Source organism: Dipodomys ordii, unplaced genomic scaffold, assembly GCF_000151885.1.
Source record: "Dipodomys ordii isolate 6190 unplaced genomic scaffold, Dord_2.0 Scaffold40, whole genome shotgun sequence".
Lineage (NCBI taxonomy): Eukaryota > Metazoa > Chordata > Mammalia > Rodentia > Heteromyidae > Dipodomys > Dipodomys ordii.
Window position 1 is genome coordinate 5948504 of NW_012267256.1, and position 22528 is coordinate 5971031.

General features: G+C 40.5%; 1 protein-coding gene across 1 annotated transcript in view; it reads right to left on the minus strand.

Moving 5' to 3' along the window:
* Nucleotides 1–1700: 1700 nt before the first annotated feature.
* The window catches only part of Ostf1 (osteoclast stimulating factor 1), a 53023-nt gene continuing 32195 nt past the window's right edge, over nucleotides 1701–22528 (minus strand). The window contains exons 3-10 of the mRNA XM_013018481.1: nucleotides 20375–20425; nucleotides 16274–16337; nucleotides 13877–13930; nucleotides 12114–12221; nucleotides 11012–11061; nucleotides 7740–7818; nucleotides 6686–6784; nucleotides 1701–2220 (exon numbers count right to left, since the gene is read on the minus strand). Coding sequence (XP_012873935.1) covers nucleotides 2162–2220; nucleotides 6686–6784; nucleotides 7740–7818; nucleotides 11012–11061; nucleotides 12114–12221; nucleotides 13877–13930; nucleotides 16274–16337; nucleotides 20375–20425 — 564 coding nt within the window. The 3' untranslated portion in view covers nucleotides 1701–2161. The remainder of the gene's footprint in view (nucleotides 2221–6685; nucleotides 6785–7739; nucleotides 7819–11011; nucleotides 11062–12113; nucleotides 12222–13876; nucleotides 13931–16273; nucleotides 16338–20374; nucleotides 20426–22528) is intronic.

Sequence of the window (22528 nt, forward strand, 5' to 3'; positions counted from 1 at the left end):
TACAACAGACTCAACCCCAGAGGAAACTAAAACTGGAATATGCAAGATGCTTTGGGACACACAGCTGGGCCAGTATCTTACTGCCGGAGAGGCCAGAATGCAACAGCTAGGGCAGCATTCTACTACCGTGACTGTCAGAAAGTTCAGATTACAACAAAACCTCCAATCATTTCCAGAACATAACCACAGCAGAGGAGTGGCAAGTTCCCAGAATGGGGTTTTGCTGCTGACTTCGGCATTAAACAATCTGAGAGGAAACTCTGATCTGCCAGGCTGAACAAACAAGAAGAAAGAAAAGTCCCATGGAGTTTCAAACACAACTAAACAAGCTGTGGTGCTTCACCAGAAACGTATATTACTGGTAAACTTAGAAGAATCCTTATCTTTAAGGAGACCCTTATCTTTATTTAACCACCAAAGGGGAGAAAAAAAGCCAGAAATGGAGCTGAAGCACAAATGGTAAAACACCAGCTAAGGGTCAGCCCCAAACCCTGAGTTCATAACCCAGTATCAGCACACACACACACACACACACACACACACACACACACACACACACACACGAGTTCTTTAATTACCTACAGGTGCAAAGTAGAGAAGAATAAAAAAATCACAAGACTCTCCAAAATCTTTTCACATAGACACAACCCTGTTTTTAAAAGAATAATCCTTAGTTTCAAAAAGGATTTTACATCTATCTTCCAGTGTGCTCTTAGGATGAAAAACAAATTAAGCCAAACTTAATAACTTGTTTATTTTAGAATATTCTCTTTTGATTAGTTCCTGACTCTAAGCTCATCCTTTGCTGTCAAAATATGTTCAGATTCCCTATAGTCCAGTGGGGCTATTTCCATATCTACTAGAGTTCAGGGCGGGGGGAGGGGGGGGGGAGGGGGCGTATTTAAAAGGCCTTCACTGGCTTCTCTTGGAGTCCCTTCTCAAGACACACAGAGAGAAAGGCCAGTCATAGACAAAAGAAACTCTTACAGAGGCAGATACTCATTTCCTGAGCTGAACCACTTCCTGCTTCAAACACTTCCTTCTCTTCACCAATGTAATTTGTGAACTTAGCATTGAAGTCTACTTGCCAAAGTACTTCTGGGCCTAGAGTAGAGAAAATAGGCGAATTTATTGTGGGTGTGACATTTTTAACATCATCACTGCAGAAACACCAAATCAGAAGCACAAATGAAGTGTCAGTCATTACTACACAGGGTTTCCTGCCAGGTTCATTAATTCAGCAAAAGAGTCTGAACTGTTACAGGCTAGACCTGCATTTTGAGAAAAGGAATGTGGCAAGAGAAAATAATGTATATGAAAAAAGGCATGACTCAACTTTTTCCTATGGAAAATGAGGGCAGCTTTTTTTTTTTTGAGGATATTAACATGTTTAACTTTTCAATTAAGCAAACTGTAACAAGTTACTGAGTTTCCTCACTCTATAACCTGAGAAATAAAACTAAACATCTCAGAATTATTCAAATTATATACTTCACTATATAGTCATCTGCTCATTGGTTACTGTCTTGATTAATCAAAACAGATACAGAAAGGTGGCCTTAAACATCGCTAGCATGGTTCTTCTGTACTAATATAAAAAGCAATTTAAAAAACACAAACCAGTTCTTATTTCAGTATAAAGAGTTGGCTCCATTTACTAACCATGAATGATGGCGCAAAAACACCCAAAAGGAATGAAGTCTCTTAAAATGTTTATTTCTGTCAGAACAGCTGACAATTTTCTATTAAGTATTTTGGTCTGTTATTATAACAAGCATCCCCCCTTTTAAAAATCCATTCAAGAGATTCCAATCCTTGAGGTAAAGAACTTGAATGAAACAGAAAGAAAAGAGAGAGAGAGAGAGAGATCTGATTTTTTAAGGCAAAATATTCTTAAAATTCCTTTAACTTGATAAATAGAAATAATCTCTTCTTGTTCTACTCTGGTGAATATAAATGTATTTTACAGAGCAAAGTTTTCCATCACTTATTGGCAAAACAAAGGTGAGACATTCACTTACACGTCCTATTCACAGTGCAATACTGTCATGTCTACATAGACACTTTTGTTTGTACAGTTATCAATACTCTTCCGGCAAAAAATAAGTTTTGGAATGGCAAAAGCAAAAGAAGTTCTAGATGTCAAAGCTCCACCAGAGAATTAATCTGAGTCTTCATCATCAAGGTAGTCCTCAGCATTGCTTAATGTTCGAACTGCATCTAAAAGAACAGGGAGAGAAGGTAAAACACAGAACGTACAAATTGCTTCCATTTTTCCCCCTTCAATTTAACTATAATCTTCTCCTAGAAGCAGGGATAATATTTTCCCTGAGATCTTCCTGTGTTTGCTTTTAAGAAACTAAGCTTCTGCCAGTGGAGAGCCTGACGAATAAATGTGTCTACCTCTTCTTATCCATGTAGGGTAGTGAAGCACTTTGAGTCCATTTCTAACGCAAAGTGATCAGCCACACGCACCGTGACACGGGGACACCAGAGTCACTCTGCTGTGACAGTGGAGTTCCCCACAGCCTTCCGCCCAGGGACAAAGGTAGATGTGGCCCAGTCTGCCCACAGCCTGAGCCCTTACCTCGAGACAAGGTTACTGGATAGAGAGATAGCCAATAGAGAAAGAGAATAGACGAAAACATCTAAAGTTCACTTTCATTCTACAACAACTTGAAATCAAAGTATTCTCACAAGTAAATGATGGTGACTTAGAAAATAAGAGAATAAGAGAAGGGTGGGAAGGCTGAGGGATACACTGCGTACATAATGGAAATGTCACTGTGAAATTCCTCTTGTACAGCTCATGTGTGCTAATTTGTTAAGGTTCAAAAATAGAAATAGTTGCACTAATCAAATGGTAAAGACACCCTGAATGAGCGTCAAAAGGAAGACAGCTCCTCTTTTACTGTCATCTGTTCAACTACCTGGTCAAATTCTTGAATGGATAAAGAAAATGTGATACACACATACACAACACACACACACACAATGGAATTTTACTCATCCACTAGAAAGAATGCTATTGTATCATTTGTCAAGAAATGGAAAGACTTGGAAAAATTATGTTAAGTGAAGTAACTCGGGCCTAGAGACAAAGGATGTATGGTTTCCCTTCTATGTAGAAACTAGATTTAGCTTACAAACGGTTAGGTAAATGTGTTGGGTGGTGCGCAAGTGTAGACAACGCATTGACTGAGTGTCTCCACTGTCCACTGATGTGCAGCCAGCAAGACAACACATGGCTTAGCAGCATTCCTCATGTCCATCCCCCCTCAGCCACAAGCTCCCCAAACATCAGCACTTACACAAACAAGCTCATAAGCCAACAAAGGATAACTAAGTGGCAGAAGGACAGACACAGTCACATAGATAAACCTTGTAGACAATACTGTACGTGAAAAATATCAAGCACAGCCAGGCACCCAGTGGCTCGTACCTATAATCCTAGCTACCCAAAAACAATCTATGGTGACTGACAGAGTGTATTGTATTTGACTACTTGTGTGTGGGAATGTTCTCTAGCTAGACACATGTTTGGGTACACGGGTACATGCAGTAAGAAAAACAATTTATCTAGCTAGACATCTGACATTTGTGTTTCACTTAATGTTAATTATATTTAATTTTTTTTAATTTAAGGGGCTCAGCTGTTAAGTACGACCCTGGCCTCTACTCCTCCATCCCAAAGTAATCCTTCGTGATAATCACAATCTGTAAGTTTTTTGTCTGAGAAAAGATTATAAGAAAATTGGTTTTTATCAAATAATATCCAATTATACCATTTCTAGATTAGAGTTCAAGCCGGAGGACATGGCCAAATGGTACATACAACCTGCATCCACCTATGATCATAATATGAATTTTAAAATTTTAAATTGGATGATTGAGGGAATAAAGCAAGGAAAAACATAGCATGAAATCTGAAATATGAAGGTTCATTTCTGGGCACTGTCTGCCAGACCCTGAGATTGTCTCATTAATAAATCCATGATGCAATTAACACAAATTTAACCACTTCCCAGCAAGTCAGGACTAGATACAGCCTTTGCTTATCCTGATCAAGAATATGAAACGCACAAGACTCTGAGACGCTTCAGCTTGGAAGAACCTAACTCCTTGCTCAAGACTTTGGGGAGTATTTGTCTAGCCACAGGAAGTTAGTGGCAGAGAAAGGAAGTTGGGCCACAGTCCCTTCTTGCTAACCCAACCAAAGCAGCGAGGAGGAGTTGGGGTGGGGAGAGGGGCAGGGAGGCCAACTTCAAGCTAGAGTATCTCTCCACACAGCTGCAAATACGGCTTCCCAATAAAATGGCTCTGGGCAGTGCCAGATCAGCCGATAAATGCTTTTCTTTCCCTTAGGAGAAACCGTGTCCATGAAGGGCTAATCGAAGAAGATTGACTCTGCCCGTGAGCATTAATCAGGGCTTGAATGAGAAATCTCAGACTGGTAAGTGGTTTACTCTACATCTGAAGTAAAGTGGAAGAGTAAAATTAAAATTCAGGGCAAAGATCGATCTGGAAGAAAAGACAAAAGAAACAAGGGATTCCTGGAGGTCTACACAGATGAATTCTGGGAGGCTCCTTTGGCAAATCATGAAGAGAGAACTGTTTATTTCTTGTGATGGACTAAAGCAGGAGCCTAAGGGCCTTTTTCTATTTTGCTGCTTCCGCTAGCAACTGAATAAGAGATAGTAAAAAAAACATCTGTTGTAGAAAGGGAGGGAAGAAGGGCGAACAAATGCAATCATGCTATTCATATTCATGCTATGTGGAAAATGACTTATGCAACTTGTGAGCAGCAATGGGAGGGGAAACTGGGAGAAAGCAAAGGAAGGGTAAAAAAGAAACGTACTTATTACCTAACTTATGAAACAGTAACCCCTCTGGACAACATCTTAATAATAAACGATAAAATTATATTTTAAAAAAATGTGGTTCTTCTGATAAAACAAGAAATATTGGAGATCGATGGTCCAAAAATTAATTCAAAATGTAATCAGTACTCCATTATACAAATGAACTCTCAACAAGAAAACGTGTCAGATGTGGTAGCTGCTATACAAACCTGCAATCCCAGCTATGTGGGAGTCATAGGTAGGAGAATCTTGGTCCAAGACCAGGCTCGAGGAAGAAAACATGATACTAAATCTGAAGCATAACTAAAGCAAAAAGAAAAGGCTGGGGAGTGTAGTTCAAGTAGCAGATTGCCTAATAAGTATGAGTCCCCAAGTTCAAGCCCCAATATCATAAGTAAGAGGGGGAAAAAAAACAAGAAAACAAATGTCCTTTGCCTCTTTGGATATATATTCTGTTCTTTTTGGTAATTCTGTATCAATATGGATCAGCTGAACTTTAGACCATTAAAGAAGGCCCGGCATAATGAACAACCACGTAAAGATTTGTAAAAAGTACACCTTCTATGACACCAATTTCGTCCTAGAAAATTGTGACCATAATGTACTACTGTTCATTTACATTTTAATGGGTATCCAAGTGTCAAACATTAAAGGAGCAAGGTCTGAGAAGTCAAATGAAGGGGTATTTAATGTCCCCTCTGTTCAAACCTTTCTCTACTTTCACCTCTTGGACTTGGCAATGAATGGGCCAGGAGGTTGATGATGAATGTGGTAGGAAGGGAGAAGTAAATGAACAAGTAGTTCAAGACAGGTCCTTGCTGAATTCATCAGAATAATTGAGGGAAGACACCTTCACTAGTTACATGCAGAGAGGTCAATAAACAGCTCGCATGAATAATCATCACAAGTGAGTCATTGTGTCTTAACACTTTTCTTTCAAAGCAACCACAAGAGCTTCTGTATTTTTTTTTCCTCACATACTCTCCCACTCTGAGAACAGAAGAGCTAAGCAAGAACTAAAGGCCCTCATTTCAAGCCCTAGTATACTGGCACCCCAATTTTTTTTAAATTAAAAAGGCATGTACCTTTTAAAACCATCCCTGAATAGGGAGCATTAATATGATCAAAGTACATTATATTCATGTATGAAAATGTAATGAAAACCACTAAAAATGTAGAAAAAGTAATCCTAGCTACTCAAGAGGCTGAGATCTGGGATCATGAGTCAAAGCCAGCCTGGGCAGGAAAGTCCATGAGACTCTTATCTCCAATAAACCACCAAAAAACCAGAAGTGGTACTGTGGCTCAAGTGGTAGAGTGCTAGCCTGGAGCTGAAGAGCTTCAGGGACAGCATCCAGTATTGCCACACACACACACACACACAAAGTCCAAAATGTTTAACAAAATCTAGAATCCTTTAAAATAAAATTTACAAGTATCCTTGTTTAAATTAGAAGCAAAATATAACCATGGAGCCATGAGATGCTCAATTTGAACAACATATAGTCAAAACTACTCCTAAGAACTTTTCTAGACCAGGGGAAAGGGGTTGGATCTCCAGAATGGACTACTATGAAGAACAAGGTGAGAAGACATAGCTTACAAGGAACAAAAGAGACAAGAACAGGGTGGAAGGTCCTTATATTTCTCCAGATTTCTGTCTGTGTCTGGGTGTTCTTCAACTTTGGAGGTTCTGGGTTAGAACAAGGATGTATAAATCAAAGTTCAGAATCATCTAAAGAATTTACCAAGAAAAAAAAATCTTCCCAGTGTGACCTGATAAGCCTTAGAATACACAGAGAAAGAACTGAAAAAGTAAATACCTGTTCCCTGCTTCTTTTTCAGGAGAGACGCACAGGCCGCATTCGTGGCCATGTCCAGGGCCAGCTTCTTCTCATTGTTTCTCAAGTCTGTCCTGGCACCTTCCCAACACAAGAAAAAGTCAGTCATCTTTCAAGAGTGTATAGCAGGAGTCAATGCTTATTCCACCAAGGCTATCAAACTCGCGAACAATTGGGGCCTAGGACTAAACAGTATTTGGCGTGAATAGCCAAATAGCTTCTTGCTGTACCTGTGGAAGTATATGCTCCATTAAAAGAGGCTTTCCCTTCTAGTCCCTACAGGACTACTTTCGGGGATGTGTTTATCACACCCTTGGCAAGCCCTAAACCATGTACCCACACACTAGACGGTATGTGCATCTGAGCAGGAATCTGTGAATTCCAAAGACACATCTTTGACTGCTGGCAGCGGGGTAGTGGTGGCTCATGCTTGTAGTCCTCGCTATTCAGGAGGCTGAGATCTAAGGACTGTGGTTTGGTTTGAAGCCAGCTGGGGCAGAAAAGTCCATGAAAATCTTATCTCCAATTAACCAGCAAAACGCTGGAAGTAGCGATGTGGCTCAAGGGGCAGAGCATCAGCCTTGAGCAGAAAAGCCAAGCGAGAGCTCATGACTCCAAGTTCAAATTTCAGTACTAGCACGCGGGCGTATGCACACACACACACACACACACACACATACACACCCTGGGGCTGAGTTTGAGGGGCTATTTGACATCTTTAGGTATACTCTTTTGTAATACATTCCCAGAGGAAACTAGTTGCCTAACTCACTGTTCAAGGGAGAACTCCACCACCCACTCTGTCCTTGTCTTGGTGATAAAATTACCTCAGAATCTAGAAATATATTGACACAAAGGTCAGAAAGTACAGAAGTTCACTCAACAAAAACAACTCTATGATATAGATAGACAGAAAGCTAAATTCCCAGTTTCAAATAAGGAGGTGATCATCTTCCTACTATTGTGAGCAGTATGACTAGATGGAGTCTATCTTTCCCAGTAAGCCAAGGCCAGATCAACTCAGCACCACCTTTACCTTTTGCCAGAAGCAACTGGACAATGTCGGCATAGCCCTTCCAGGCGGCAGCATGCAAAGCCGTGTCCCCCAGCTTGTTCTGTGGTGGCAGAGAGAGCAAGTGACATTTGAAAACGAGGGAGTGGCTTGAATGGAGACATTAGATCTACTCTCATCAAGCCTGAAGTGAGAACACTGAGTGGTAAAGTTCTAAGGAGAACAGGGAATGATGTGGGGAGATGGAAGGCCTGGGAGGAAGGGCAGAAAGCAACATGGCGGAAGTTCAGAATGAAATGCAGATGGCAGCAGAGAGAGACAGCAGGTGGAAGCTGCTTGATTAGCCTGTTCAGAAACCTAGCAAGAATCCAGAATGCATCATCCTGGAGACACTGGAGTGGGATGAGGAAACAGAAATAAGATAGCAAGAAACTGCTTAAACAAGTCAACAGCTAGGTGCCTATGATCACATGAAATGATGCTTATTGAAAGGACCTCCAAGAAATGTAACTCCAAGAAATGGCTTTTTATTGTACTGTTTGTGGGTCTTTTTCCTCCCTTCTGTTTATTTTCCTTTTGTTGCTGTTCTTGATTTCTGCACCCTTTGTCTTGTGTGTAAGTTTATCTGATTTAGGGAGGGGAAGGGAAAGCACAGAAATGGTGAGACACGTGAAATAATTCAATAGTGATAGTCACTAGATACTCTGTTGGAAATGAACTATGCGCCTTGGGGGGTAGGGAAGGAGGGAGGAAAAAAAACTGGGAGAAAAATGAGGGAGGGTGTGACACTGTTCAAAAAGAAATGTACTCATTACCTAACATAACTGTAACCCCTCTGTACATCACCTTTACAATTAAAATTAAACATTAAAAATGGTAAATGAAATAAAACTTAATATTGGGGGGAAAAGATGGCCATAATATGCATTTTTTAATGTTTTAATTTTTATATTTTGCTGGTCATGGGGCCTGAACTCTGGGCCTGGGCACTGTCCCTCAGCTCTTCAGCTCAACACTAGCGCTCTACCACTTGAGCCACAGTGCCACTTCCGTCTTTTTCTCCTTATGTGGTGCTGATGAATTGAACCCAGTCCTCATGCATGTAGAGCAAGCACCCTACCACTAAGCCACGTTCCCAGCCCCATAATATGTTATTTTGGTTTGGTCAAATGGGCCAGAATTGTTCCTGACAAACAAGAGCTAGTGACTGCATAATCTATTGGTAGAAAGAGCAAAAGGACAAGAGCTCAAACTCCTTTTTGTTTATCCTCTGTACAAACCTATTTAGAAATTTGTATTAATAGGAATTTCATGAAATTCCTATTCCTACCTTTTCCCCTCCAACCTACATTAAGCAAAATTAATTGATTAATCTGCTTCTCTACATTGAATCTACCTACAGCCTCTTCAATGTGCATTAACTAACTCACAACTGGTTCAGTAAACATCTGCTTAATCAAAAAGGAACACAGCAGTATAGAGTTTCCCCAAACACACTGCTCCGTAGGCTCCTGTTAAAGCATGCATGTGGGGAGCTGAGGAAAGTACAGGAACAATTACTCTGAGAAACGCTAGGCTGCTGAAATACCAGATTTTTGGTTGGGAAAGATAGGTGTATCATACATTAGTGCTTCACTAGTTAAAAAACAAAAAAGATACAGAGGCAGGCATCCCATCTCCTATATCCACCTTGAGCAAGAATGTAAACAGCCATGGTGTGAACTGTCTGTGGAGAGGCAGCAGAGGGTCTCAAGACTGCAAGGCAAGAAACTCAAGTTTCCCAATGACTTAAGTGAGCCTGGAAGAAGCCCACTCACAGTTGATATCTGGGCTCCCCCTTGAGAATCTGAGCTCAGATGCTCTCGATGGCATGCCTAGAATCCTAACCTACAAGGAACAGATGCCGTAGTCAGTCTGGCTTCCTATCTGGGAATGAGATCTGTCCTTCTCAGATGCTCCCACCATGATGATGCCAACCACCTTAAGGTCTTCACCACAGCCATACTGATACTGGCACCTTGCCCTTGAATCTCTAGGACTGTTAGCTGAATAAACCTCCTTTCATTATAGAGTAACCTGCCTGAGATATTTCATGATAGTAACAGAAAACTGCCTAATACAAGAATCAAACCAAGGGGCTGGGAAGGTGGCTCGGTGGTAGAGCACTTGCCTTGAATGCCTGAGGCCCTGGGTTCGATTCCTCAGCACCACATAAGCAAAAAGAAAAAAGTCAGAAGTGGCGCTGTGGCTCAAGTGGTAGAGTGCTAGCCTTGAGCTGAAGAGCTGAAGGACAGCACCCAGGCCCAGAGTTCAGGCCCCACGACAGGACCCAAAAATAAAAATAATAATAAAAGAATCAAACCAACATCAAACCTCTCAAAAACAACCCCCGAAATGAGAATCCCACAGGGCAGTGGGCACTGAGGAATATAAACTTGTGTCAAGCCAAATAACCCATCTCAACCTTCTCCTTTTTCAAGATTCTACCCAAAGATGTTCTGCGACAAAAAAAGACACAGGACTCAGAACAATGAAGCTACAACACAGAACAGAGGGGAAGGTAGAAACGGGCAGCGGAGGCTAAGTTGCTCAGGGTGGGAGGTTCTGGGAACTCACTGATTATCTTAAGCATTTTATACAAGGATACCAAGAGAGGATAAATCATAAAAGTCTGAATAAGATTCTTTAAAGATAAACAGAAGACAATAAGAAAGAAAGAAATTATACAAGCAGTGGCCATTATTTTGACAGTGTTATCCTAGGTAATATAACCCAAGCCTAGGATCACACACTTCAGGAGGAGCACGGGTGGACACATGGAGTGCTGGGATACTGTAAGATGAGATCAGGGCACCATCAGCAAGTTTAAACCTTCTCCAATCAACCAGGAGGCCAAACTACATCTGCAGAGGTATTGGCTAATTTGAATGTTAAAAATAATAACAGAGTGAAGGAAGGGGTGATATTGTCCAAAAAGAAATGTATTCATTACCTGACTTATGACATTATAACCCCTCTGTACATCACCTTTATAATAACAACTTACAGACTAAAATAATAATACTTTTTATATGCTTGAAGGGCTAGGACTGTCACTGCGTGGTAGGGTGCTTCCTTAGCATGTGTGAAGCCCTGGGTTGCATCCTCAAGACAGCAACACAAAATAAAAATAACAAGAAACAAATCCTAGGTGCTCACAGTTTTCTGACTAAAACCCTGTGCACGCCGTAGGCTGTCCTGTCCCAAACACAACTGGCCAGGTGTGTCTGGAGAGCCTTCCCAGTGAGCAGACTCACCTGCTGGTTCAGTTCAATATTGGACTGAGTAAACAGAACTTCCACCACATCTGAAAGTCAAATAGAAAAGATGCTTTTTAAGCAAGAAATACAAGACCTGATGAAAGTAGGCACAATCATATTTCAAGAGAAGATTTTTTTAGGAAGATTTTCAAGCAAATTCTTATAACAAATTTGCCAAACAATCTATACACAGGGGAAAAAAAGAATCTATGAAGTAGTATTACTGAGAAAAAAATATACAAATGGTTTTGCTGCTTGCAAGTTCACATGATCTGCATGTGACCAACAGTAAGACAGATTTTCTTTGGAGAGAGAAAGCAGTCACAAGTTTCCCTGTGCTGTAGGCTACTTAGTTAGTTGGGCTCTGTATTTTTTGTGTTAGAGAAAGAGATAGAAAGATTGGTATGGTACATTTGGGGCCAATGTTGAAAAAAACAACTAGAAATGTAATTGGTCATTTGTACTGATTTCCATAGAGAGACCATCAAATGAATTATAAGTTTAAGACAACAACGTCTTTCTTCTGAAGTCAATTGCTTGCATTTAACTTAACATGTATATCATAGCTGGGTATAATAGCTATGCAGGAAGCTGCTATCTGAGGATCGTGGTTCAAAACCTGTCTGGGCAGAAAAGTCATCGAGACTCTTTATCTCCAATTATCCAACAAAAAGCTGGAAGTGGAAACATGGCTCAAGTGGTAGAGCACCAGCCTTGAGGAAGAAAAAGTAAGGGAGAGGTTAAAAAATGCCAATCATTAAAACCTGTCTTGGGAAAAGCTAAATTTTCCCTTTCCTTCTCTGCAAGATTCAAACAATGGATTTGTGTTTGAAGTACTTCTGTTTTCTGGCAAACTTTCTAAGCCTGAGAGGAAAAAAGAAAAGCACTTTGCAGCCTTTCCAGGGAGCAGAATGTACGGCGAGGATGCAAGCTGCTCGGCACGGCCTCCAGGAGCAAGGCTTTGGGCTGAAGTTCCAGAGAATTCCGAAACAATAACCAGCATCATTGGGTTTCCATTCTCGTAACTCTGGCTCCCTTAGGTGACACACTATTTTTCCCAGCAGCACAGGGATTTGTCACCGCCAACGACACACAGTACCTTTGTGACCCCCGTGGCAAGCCCAGTACAAGGCTGTGCTCCCAGCTTTGTCTAAGCCGTTCACGCCCACTCGGTTGTCCAAGCACTCTCTCAGCCAGCTCAGGTTGCCTGGAACAAGTTGACAGGCATCAAAAACACCAGAAAGAAGATCTTATGCTTTTCAGTCAATTTAATCTTTCATCAGCTTCCATTTGTGGCGGATCGTCATCAAGTCTTAAATGGAGACCTGCCCATCTGGTGCATTTATTCTTGCACATTTTGACTCTCCGTGTATTAAAGGAAAGCATTCACATCAAGCTTTAATGGTAGAGTGACAGGAAGTGCTATCTAAGTAGATCTGCTGAAGATATTCTGTAAATATATATATATGGCAAATATATATGTCTGTACATATATATATACATTTGTATATGTGCATTTGTCTTTCTTTGTGAAATTCTGAAGCTTGGAATGAAAACCAGTCAAACCTAAAAACAAAGTTGAGGCATTCCTATCCATACATTAAGTTCCTATAAGACAAGGCATACTACATAAGCTACTCTAATCTATGGTCCTTAGATGCTAAAACATAACTATAAATTAAAACTCTTCAGGCTAATGCTCTAAGTATTGAATTTACAAAGAATTGTTTTTAAATGGCAGCTTAGTACCTCTAAACCCATAATTTCCTTATGCACATTCAGCTTCTAAAAAGACCCAGAACAGAAGGGAAAATGCTTACCAATGCTTTACCAAAACACCTCATTATCTGTGGCAACCATAGTGCTACCGGCATTTGGGGCCAGAGAATTTTATGTTGTGGAGCTTCAGTGACATTCCCAAAATATGCCAGTAGTATCCTTCCCAAGTCATGGCAGTAAAAATGTCTCCAAATATAGCAAAATGCTCTAGAGCTTATAGGAAGGAATTATGGCTAAATCGGTGTACAGTAATACATCCCTGTAATCCTAGTTACTTAGGAGGCTGAGATGTGGAGGACTGTTTAAACCCAGCACAGATAAAACATAAAGCAGGTTCTCAGCCAATAATCTGAGCATAGTGACACACATCTACCATCCTAGCTATACAAGAGGTGTAAATAGGAGATTCACAATCCATGTTAGCCTGGGCAAACAAATGCAGATCCTATTTGCAAACTAAAGTTAAAAGGGTGGAGCGTGCTCAAGTAGTAGAGCAAGCATCGACAAATATAAAGCCTGGAGCACTAGGATTTTTTTGAACTGGGCTGGGGGGAGCGGAAGGGGACATACTCATCATAGACATCCTCTTCAGACGAATTGCTACTTAACCCCTTTCCTGAACTCCTTCTCCACATGGGTACTCTCTTAATGCACCCCCAGGACACACTCTTGCTCTCAGGTTCTTCATTATGGCCACTACAGCCTGTCCAAACTTAGATACATTTCAACTGCTCTGCCTCTCCTACCACATTTTAATCATCTATAGTTAGAGGTCAACGCAGTGGCTGGCTTTGGAGAGGGGAGGATCTCAAGTACGTGAGGGCACATTTAGAGGTAGCTGAAGTTTTCTACATTCTAATTTGGGTACTGGTTCCCTGGATGCATGCATTTGCCAAAAGTTAACATATTGCATACTTTAAATCCTTCCATTCACTGGAGGTGTGGCTCAAGTGGTAGAGCACCTTCCTAGCAAGTAAGATCTGAGTATAAACCCCAATATCACTCAAAACACACAAACAAAAAAAAATCACTGCATTCTACTGTACTATCGCTGTCGGTCAGAACACCGAAAATCACACCCACCTCTTTTTGCAGCTTCATGCAGTGGATTGTCAATGGATTCTGCCTGCTCAGCCACTAGAAAAAATTGAAAAGCAAAAGTATAATCCCAGCACTGAGGATGCCCCATGATTTACCAGAGTGACCCACATCCCAACTTTATGAGGGCCAAAGCCTCGGATAACACAGCTTCACTTACTTAAGGAGGATAAAAACTAACAAGGAACCAAACAAGATACTGCCTGCTTTAAAGGAAGCTGAAGTCTGCATTCAGTGGGGCAATCACATAGTAATTCACTGAACCATAAACAAAGCCAAACAGACCGTCCAACCTGGGGATTTACTAGGGTGTTTAATACCAAACCCCAGGAATTTACTCTCAAAGTATTTAATAAACAAATACTTTGAAAGATAGCATCTGATATCCACTCATTCACCAAACTAACCTACGCTGAAGATAGCTAAAAGATAATTCTGATTCCTCTGTGTGAGTACATGTAGGAGACAGCGAGGGACATAGCTTGTCTCCTGTGTTCAGAAAGGACAATTGGCAGACCTACAAGTCCCTGAGAGAGACTGTGGTCCTCAAATGAGGAGGTGTGCTCCAAGGAGGGCTGGGGGTTCAAGTGTGACTTCAAGACCACCTTTTCCCACCACGGAAGAACTGTGACGGAATGTTCTTTTGGCTGGAATGGAGTGTACTACAAAGGTATATTTGGGGGTGTCGAATGTTTCCTGGAATACCACCCAGGTGACCTAGCTGAATTTCTACCATGCCCTCAATCTAGTGATCGTTGAGGACATGGTGCCTGGAGGCCAGAAGCTCATCTTTAGGTGGTTGGAAGCCAAGATGGCTGCCAGGGTGAATACCAGGCCACCTCCGAGTTCATGATAATTCCATCTGTGTGATAATTGACACAACCCTGCAGTGCTGTGGCAGCTGACAAGTTCCACAGGGACAACTGGACCGAACCATGAAAGGAGTGAAAACAGACAACGCTTGAACTCCTGGAGACTCCACCCAGACCTGGAGAAGAGGAGACTATCCTTCCCCATTATTAGCCCATTTCTTTTATTCTGTATCTATAAGCTCTGATCCTTAAGCATTCAGGAGTTTATCTCCCACTTCTATTCATGGCCAAGAATAAAAAGTCTGCTTTGCTGCTCAATGAGTGCTGGGTCTTCTTGTTTATATCCCACAATTTCCAGAGGGGAAAAAAAGGACCCAGCTTGAGGACAAAATAAAATAAGGCAACCCAAGCTGGGCATCAGTAGGTCACACCTGTAATCCTAGCTGTTCAGGAAACTGAGATCTAAGGATTGTGGTTCGAAGCCAAAAGCCCAAGTAGAGCTAATAGACTTAGGGGCAGCATCCGGGATCTAGCCTCAAGCCTCAGGATCAGCACCAAAACAGAAAATAAAAATGCAGAAATAGATAAATATTTAAAGAATTCTTTTTTTGATCTTTTTCTTCTTCCTGTGTTATATTTTGTTGGTTATGGGCATTGGCAAAGAACAGTGCCATCCTAAAACCAAGGTGAGCAGGATCCCTGGGCTGGGTCCCAAGCCTTAGACATCACCCCAATTTTCACCAGAACTTTGAAGGACTCTGATTGGTGTTTTCTAAGTTCTCTCTGGTACTTGGGAATTGATGCCTGAAGCCAGCTCTATTAGTCTAAAGACTCATCATACTAAATCCTAAAGGAATCATAGAAGAGATAAATATGCAAACCTGTTCTTATACATATGGGAAAACTAAATTCCTAAGGTAGTAGTCTTAACTAAGGTGCCTTGTTATTAAAAGGTACAAGAATTGGGTATGATGGGACATGAATATAATCCTAGCAGTTGCTGGGGGGGTGGGGGGACTGAAGCAGGAGGGTCATGTGTTCAAGACTAGCCTAGCCTACATGGTAAACAAACATACAAGTGGAAGAAAACCTATTAAAACCCATACCTTGGTACCCTTGTTTACTAGTCTTATGTTCTGACTTTTCTTATTTCTACCTATCTATTCTTGTCTGTCTTGTCTCTCTCTCTAACCAGAAGCAGCTTTGGGGCAAGCACCCTATCTCCATGTTCCGGCTCCCCAAACTTTCATGCTATGATTTCCATTACCCCAAACATGAACTTATGAAGTGGGGCTTTTTAAAAAAAAAATCACAAATTCATTCAAGAAAGACTCTGGGAGAAGAGCTGACTGACCTAAGACCACGGTGTTTCCGGAGAAATCTCATGCTGCTGCAGTGTACGGCCCCAAGCACAGCTGCTACTCTTGGCCACTGTATGACAGGAGGCTCAGAGACTAGAAAATGTCCTAGAATGGCAATAACTCCACATCTGCAAGCAGAGGAAGCCAAACCTGCCTCAAGAACCAGGAGGCAAAAATGAGCACAGTAAAGCCACCCCTGCAGCACTTACCGTAATTGCTTGGAATGAGTCCCGTCCTGCCTTTGCAAGTCCCTTTCCACCAATTGGTATCACTCTGGGGAAAGAAAGAGTTCAGTGACAGGGCGCCAAATCCAGATGCCATTCAACCTCTCTCAAAACCACCTGCTTCCCACACATACCTGTACTGTAAAGTGTACTTGCCCATGTCCATGTGTGGCATCTTATTTGAGTACAGGTTTTGAAAGTAGTCCTTCGCAATCTTTTGGATTGTCATGTTACCTCTGGCGTCTCTGATTTTGTTGATTTGAGTCTCTTTTCTCCTTTTCTTTGCCAATTTAGCTAGTGGTCTGTCAATTTGATTGATTTTTTTTCTCAAAGAACCAGCATTTTGTTTCATTGATCTTATGTACAGCTTTTTTTTTTTTAAGTCTCCAGTTCATTGATTCCTCCTCTAATCTTTACTATATCTCTCCCTCTGGTCGTCTAGGGTTTGGTTTGTTCCTGTTTTCCTGGCAGCTTTATTTGTATGAATCATGAGGTTATTTACTTGAGCTGTTTCTATTTTCTTCTTGATGTCCATGTTCATCAACTCCCTCATACCATACCACTGCGAGGTGTAGCCACCCCCCCTTACCACCAAATTACAATGTACACAGGAATCAAATAGACTTCATTACAGAGCCTCAACTGCCAAACAATTCAGAGATAACATGAAAGAGAAGTAGAGAAAACTAACTAGGGGAAGTGGGGTTTTTTTGTCTGGTTTAATTGTTCTTCTCTTCTAAAATGTTATGTTCTGGAAGAATTTCTAATGATCTTTCTATTTTACCTTCATCTTTTGGGTAACTTTATTTGTTGTTTGTTGTTTATTTTGTTATGGTCCTAGGGCCTGAACTCAGGGTCTGGGTGCTTAAGATTTTTTGTTCAAAGCTAATGCTCTACTACTTGAGCCACAGCTCCACTTCCAGGGGTTAAGTGGAGATAAGAGTCTCACAAGCTTTCCTACCTGGGTGGCTTTGAACCATGGTCTTCAGAGCTCAGCCTCCTGAGTATCTAGAATCACAGGCATGAGCCACCAGTGCCTGACAACTTTTTCAATTTTTTTCACAGAAAAAAATTCAAAACTATGCAAAAAGTAGAAAGAATATTCTAATAAATGGTTCCAAACTATATGAATCCTTTATTTGTAACCAATATGGTTCCATAAATCCCATCACATCCAGTCTCTCTAGATTATTTTAAATGAAATTTGACATCATTTCATCTACAGCTGTTTCAATATGTAAGGATATTTATTTATTTATACGCTAGTACTCAGACTTGAACTTTGAACCTTAAACTCTCACTTGAGTTTTCACTCAGGGCTGGTGCTAGACAATTTTAGACACATGTCTACTTACAAGGACTTTTTGAAAGATAATGATCACACCTTAAAAGTTTCACAACCAGAATTCCTCAATACCATCAAATCTCCAGGTCAATATTCAAATTTCCTAATTGGATAACAATTTGGGATCCCAAAGAAGGAGCACACATCTTTCAAGACAAAGGCTCCTTTCCGCCCTGTATTCTACCTCTTGCAACATACCTGTTGAAGAGCCTCGTTCTGTAAAATTTCAGTCTAGATTTTGCCTGTTATTATTATTTGCCTGTGTTATTAGGCATATGCTACTTCTTGTCTTGTCTCGCCTACAAATGGATAGCTGATTTTAGAGGCTGAGTTAGATTCTGCTTTTAACCTTTTTACTAAGGTTATTTTATAGGTAAGGTCAATTTCTTTCTTTCTGTTTTGTTTTTTTTTTCTTTTTTTCCTGTGGATTGTGGGTCTTAAACTCGGGGCCTGAGAACTCTGTCCCTGAGCTTTTCTGCCCAAGGCTAGCACTAGGCCACTCTGACCCACAGTTCCACTTCTGGTTTCCTGGTGGTTATTTGTACTTTCCTGCCTGGGCTGGCTTCAAACAGCAATCCTCAGATCTCAGCTTTCTGAGTAGCTAGGACTCCAGGCGTGAGCCACCAGCCCCTGGCTTGGGGTCAGTTTCTTTAGGGGAACACCATGTAAGGTGTGGTTGGCTCTGCTGTTGTGTGGTTGGTGTGTCACCGTGGGTGACTGCCCTTTGGGGCCATTATTCACACGGGTTGCACAAGGGGGCTATTCTACCTTTCTTTAGCACACGTTGTAAAAACAAACTTTCCTCACCTCAACTCTCACATTACTCAAAGTTAAAGTTGACGGAGGAAAGACAGTAAATGCTTGTCCCTTCGTGCCAGTCAATTCCTTTAGTGGCTGACAGAATAAAACTGCGGTTCACTAGCATTCCCTCACACCACAGACCACAGTGCAACATTAGGAACTCATAAAGCTGGCCATTGTTAATGTATTCTAATTCCTGGAAGTTGTTGTTCTAAATGATACTCAAACTCTTCAGTCTGGCCAATGGAAGTTGCCATTGAAGCTAATTCCTAATTCCTGAGTCCTTTCATCAATGTGGCCCTTGTATCCTTTGGGCTTCTTCCTGCTTTTTATTAACAGGATGTGCTGGGTTTATCTCGTACCTTTGTTGCCCCATATCCAAGGCTGGCCTCTCTCTCTTTTGCTTTTTTGTTTGTTTGTTTGGAAAGGACCTGGGCACTGTCCCTGAGCTTCTTTTGCTCTACCATGTCAAGCAACAGTGCCACTTCCAGTTTTCTGGTGGTTAGTAAGAGTCTCACAGGACTTTCCTGCCCAAGCTGGCTTTGAACCATTAGCCTTAGATCTCAGCCTCCTGAATAGCTAGCTAATAGGTGTGAACCAGTGCCAGATTCAAACATCTCTTAAATAAACTTTTTCCTTATAGTAGGAAATAACATTTGTGATGGTAGTCTTGGTAGTTTTTAGGCCCTTTCAAAGAACTGAGAAGGGACATTTTTCTTTCCTTTTAGGTAAAATATAAAATATTTCCAACTCAAATGAAGGGTTACTAAGTTTCTATTCAACCTCCAGGATCTTACGTGTGTGTGTGTGTGTGTGTGTGTGTGTGTGTGTGTGTGTGTGTGTGTATCCTTTCTCCCAAGGTGAAAATCAACACTAATCTAATGGCTCATTTTTCAGAACCAAGATGCATATGCAAGATCTAAGAATTAGCAAAATAGCCACGCTTCCTCAACTAGATCATGACTGAAGTTTCCTTTCCTTTTTTTAAACTAGCTCTTTTTGTCCTTCAAATGTATTCTAGTAGTCAAACTGCTGAGTTTTAAAGTCATTTTAAATACCTTCTTCTCTGCGTCATAATACCAATTGCCAAGATATTCTTAAAGTCACTTGATCCATTCTACCTTTCATGTTTAGGAATTTTACTAGTTAACTTTATAACTATGTAAATGTTTATAAGCATTCCAAAGTTCAATCTTCAAAACAAAACATAATTTTTCAAAGTCCTTCTGTATATTCCTGCCTTCCCTTCCTCCATATAAAGAAAACTAATTTAGCTGGGCGCTGGTTCATGGCTGCAATAGTAGCTACTCAGGAGGCTGAGATCTGAGGATCACGGTTCAAAGCCACCCAGATCAGGAAATGCTGTGGGACTCATCTCCAATTAACCACCAGAAAACCAGAAGTGTTGCTATGACTCCAAGTGGTAGAGCCCAGGGACAATGGCCAGGCCCAAGTTCAAGCCCCACAACTGACAAACAAGAAAAAGAAACTAATTTAATAACTAGCCCTTTCATTTTACTTTGAATAGGGGGGAACAGATATATGTATCTTATATATATATATATATATAATATATGCATATATATATATATATTCTCCCACTTTCCCTTTGATAATAATATCAAAAACATAATATAGACATTTTTTCACCTTGCATTTTGTTTGCTTAAATTTCTCCATAACAGCATTCCCGTTTCTTTATTGTAATTGCATAATACTCTGTGGATATAACATAGCTCATTCGTCTAATTTTCCTTTTTATCAACTAAAGGCCTACTTTCAGCCTTATGATACTATAAATTGTGCTAAATTCAACAAATTTCTGCACAAGTACGTCAGTGTACATACTCATTAAATAATATTACAATTTCATAGCTGCATATTAGCTTCATTATAACTATAGAACATACATAATATTACAAAACATTAGCTAGGCTTACCATGTCAGTAATGTAGATAATATCACCTTCTTCAAAGTACAATTCATCTGGCTGAAAGAAAAAAAAATATTTGAGTCCTTCTGCTTTTTTATGAATTAGAATATGATAATGCCTTTCCCACACATATATTTCATATTCTTCTACAACAAAAGCAAGGAGTGTGTGTGTGTGTGTGTGTGTGTGTGTGTGTGTATGTTATCAAATGAGAAACAGATTTTTTCATTAAGTTGCTCACTCTATTCAGAGTTGGTAGGACATTTATTTTATACAGCCAGAACACATGTAGACGAAGTAGTTGGCTAACTCCTTAGAGTTGTTTATGGCCTCTAGACTGTCTAGGTAATTGCTTTATATCTTTCAGATCTTTGGCTTTATTAATGGCTGAACTACATATCAATTATGCACCCATGTAATTTCCATTCTCTCTGAACATGAGGAGACTGAATGATAGTATTATTAAAATAACTAGATAGCAACTATTGGTATGCTTTGTGACTGGAATTCTAGACATTTATCATTTTCTGAAACATATACATGCTGCCAGATGCCAGTGGCTCACATCTGTAATCCTTGCTACTCAGGAGACCAAGAGCTGAAGAGTGTGGTCCAAAGCCAGCTGGAGAAAGAAGTCTGTGCTCTTATCTCCAAGTAATCACCAAAACGCTAGAATAGGAGCTATGACTCAAGCATTAGAGTGTTAGCTTTGAGCAAAAGTGCTCAGGGACAGTGTCCAGGGGCTGAGTTCTAAGCCCAGGAGCAGAAAAAAAAAATGCAGGGGACAAAATTCCACATAAGATCGCAATTGTGCATGAAACATGTATAGAAATTTTTCCAAATTTTCTACCATGAAGAGCTGATTATACTAGTGGTGAAATTATACTGATTATACTAATGGTTCTGATTATACTAGTGGTGAAATAATCTTGAAAAAAAGACTTGGACGTTTCTGATTATGTAACTATTCCTTACAAATAAAAACTACACTAGAAAAACTAGTTCGTTCATCCATTCATTTCTCTGTTTATTTCCTCTTGGTAGCAGATTGGAATAAATAATAAATAAGGCTCAGCATTAGTATTTACTTCATTTCAAAGGTAATCTATACGATTACTGTTCTAATTTGTTTTGACCTGAATACAAGTGAAGACCATATTTGCTTGAAGCAATAGCAATATATGAATATGTAAATCAGATAATGATTAATGGCATCTGGCCCAAACAGCTGAATTTCTTTAAAAGACAATTCCTAAAGCATCTGTTTCATTTACACTTTGATTTACAGAGACACTACTTCCACACAACAGAAACTAAATAAAATTAACCTCCTAGAGCTGATGATGTGCATCATAATTTCATTTGAATATATTTCAGAGAAAGGAAATTAAAGACCTCTAATCTGTCCCTAAAACGTTTTGATGATTGAGGAGCAGTTTTACTACCAATATTTAATGGCTGCAGGAAGTGATTAGGGAAACGATTTCCTTTCATACTTCTTTTAATTATGCCTTTATCATCTTTAATTATTTTCTTTAATATCTGCCGCGGTCAGACAGGCTGTAGAGATGCATTCAGTACCATAGCATCCCCGCTACTCTGTGACCATCCCCGACACGGAGAGAGTGGCCTTTGCTAGGAATTTTAATTAGACTGTACCTCTCCTTCAGAAGACACGAAGGTATGGAAGGGGAGAATGAAAGAAAATGGATGGCATTTCAGAAAAAAAAAAAAACAAGGATAGATGTGAACTGCAGCTTTTTCCTAGAATGACTCCATTTCCTGGAGTTACTTAAGATGCCTTGATTTCCGGCGTCAGAGCTGTGCTGGACTTCTTTAGTGTAAACTTGCTCACTTATGTCTCCCTAGATCTTCTACTGCTGCTTTCAGGAAAGGAAGTATCTCGCCCTGTGGTTTCACCTTCCTACCACTGCAAGAGACAAGTCCAGCTAAATTATTAGTAGTAGTATTAGTTTATTGTTTGAAACAGTGGAGGTCTGAACCCCGGGCTTCGTGCTTGCTGGGCAGAGCGGGTTGATTTTCGCTTTATTTTGTCATCATCCTGCCAGTCCCACCCCTCCAGGCAGGCTTGGACTTCTGTCTTTCTACTTAGGCCTGCCTCAAACTGCAGCCACAGCTGTGTGACACCACAACCAGCTT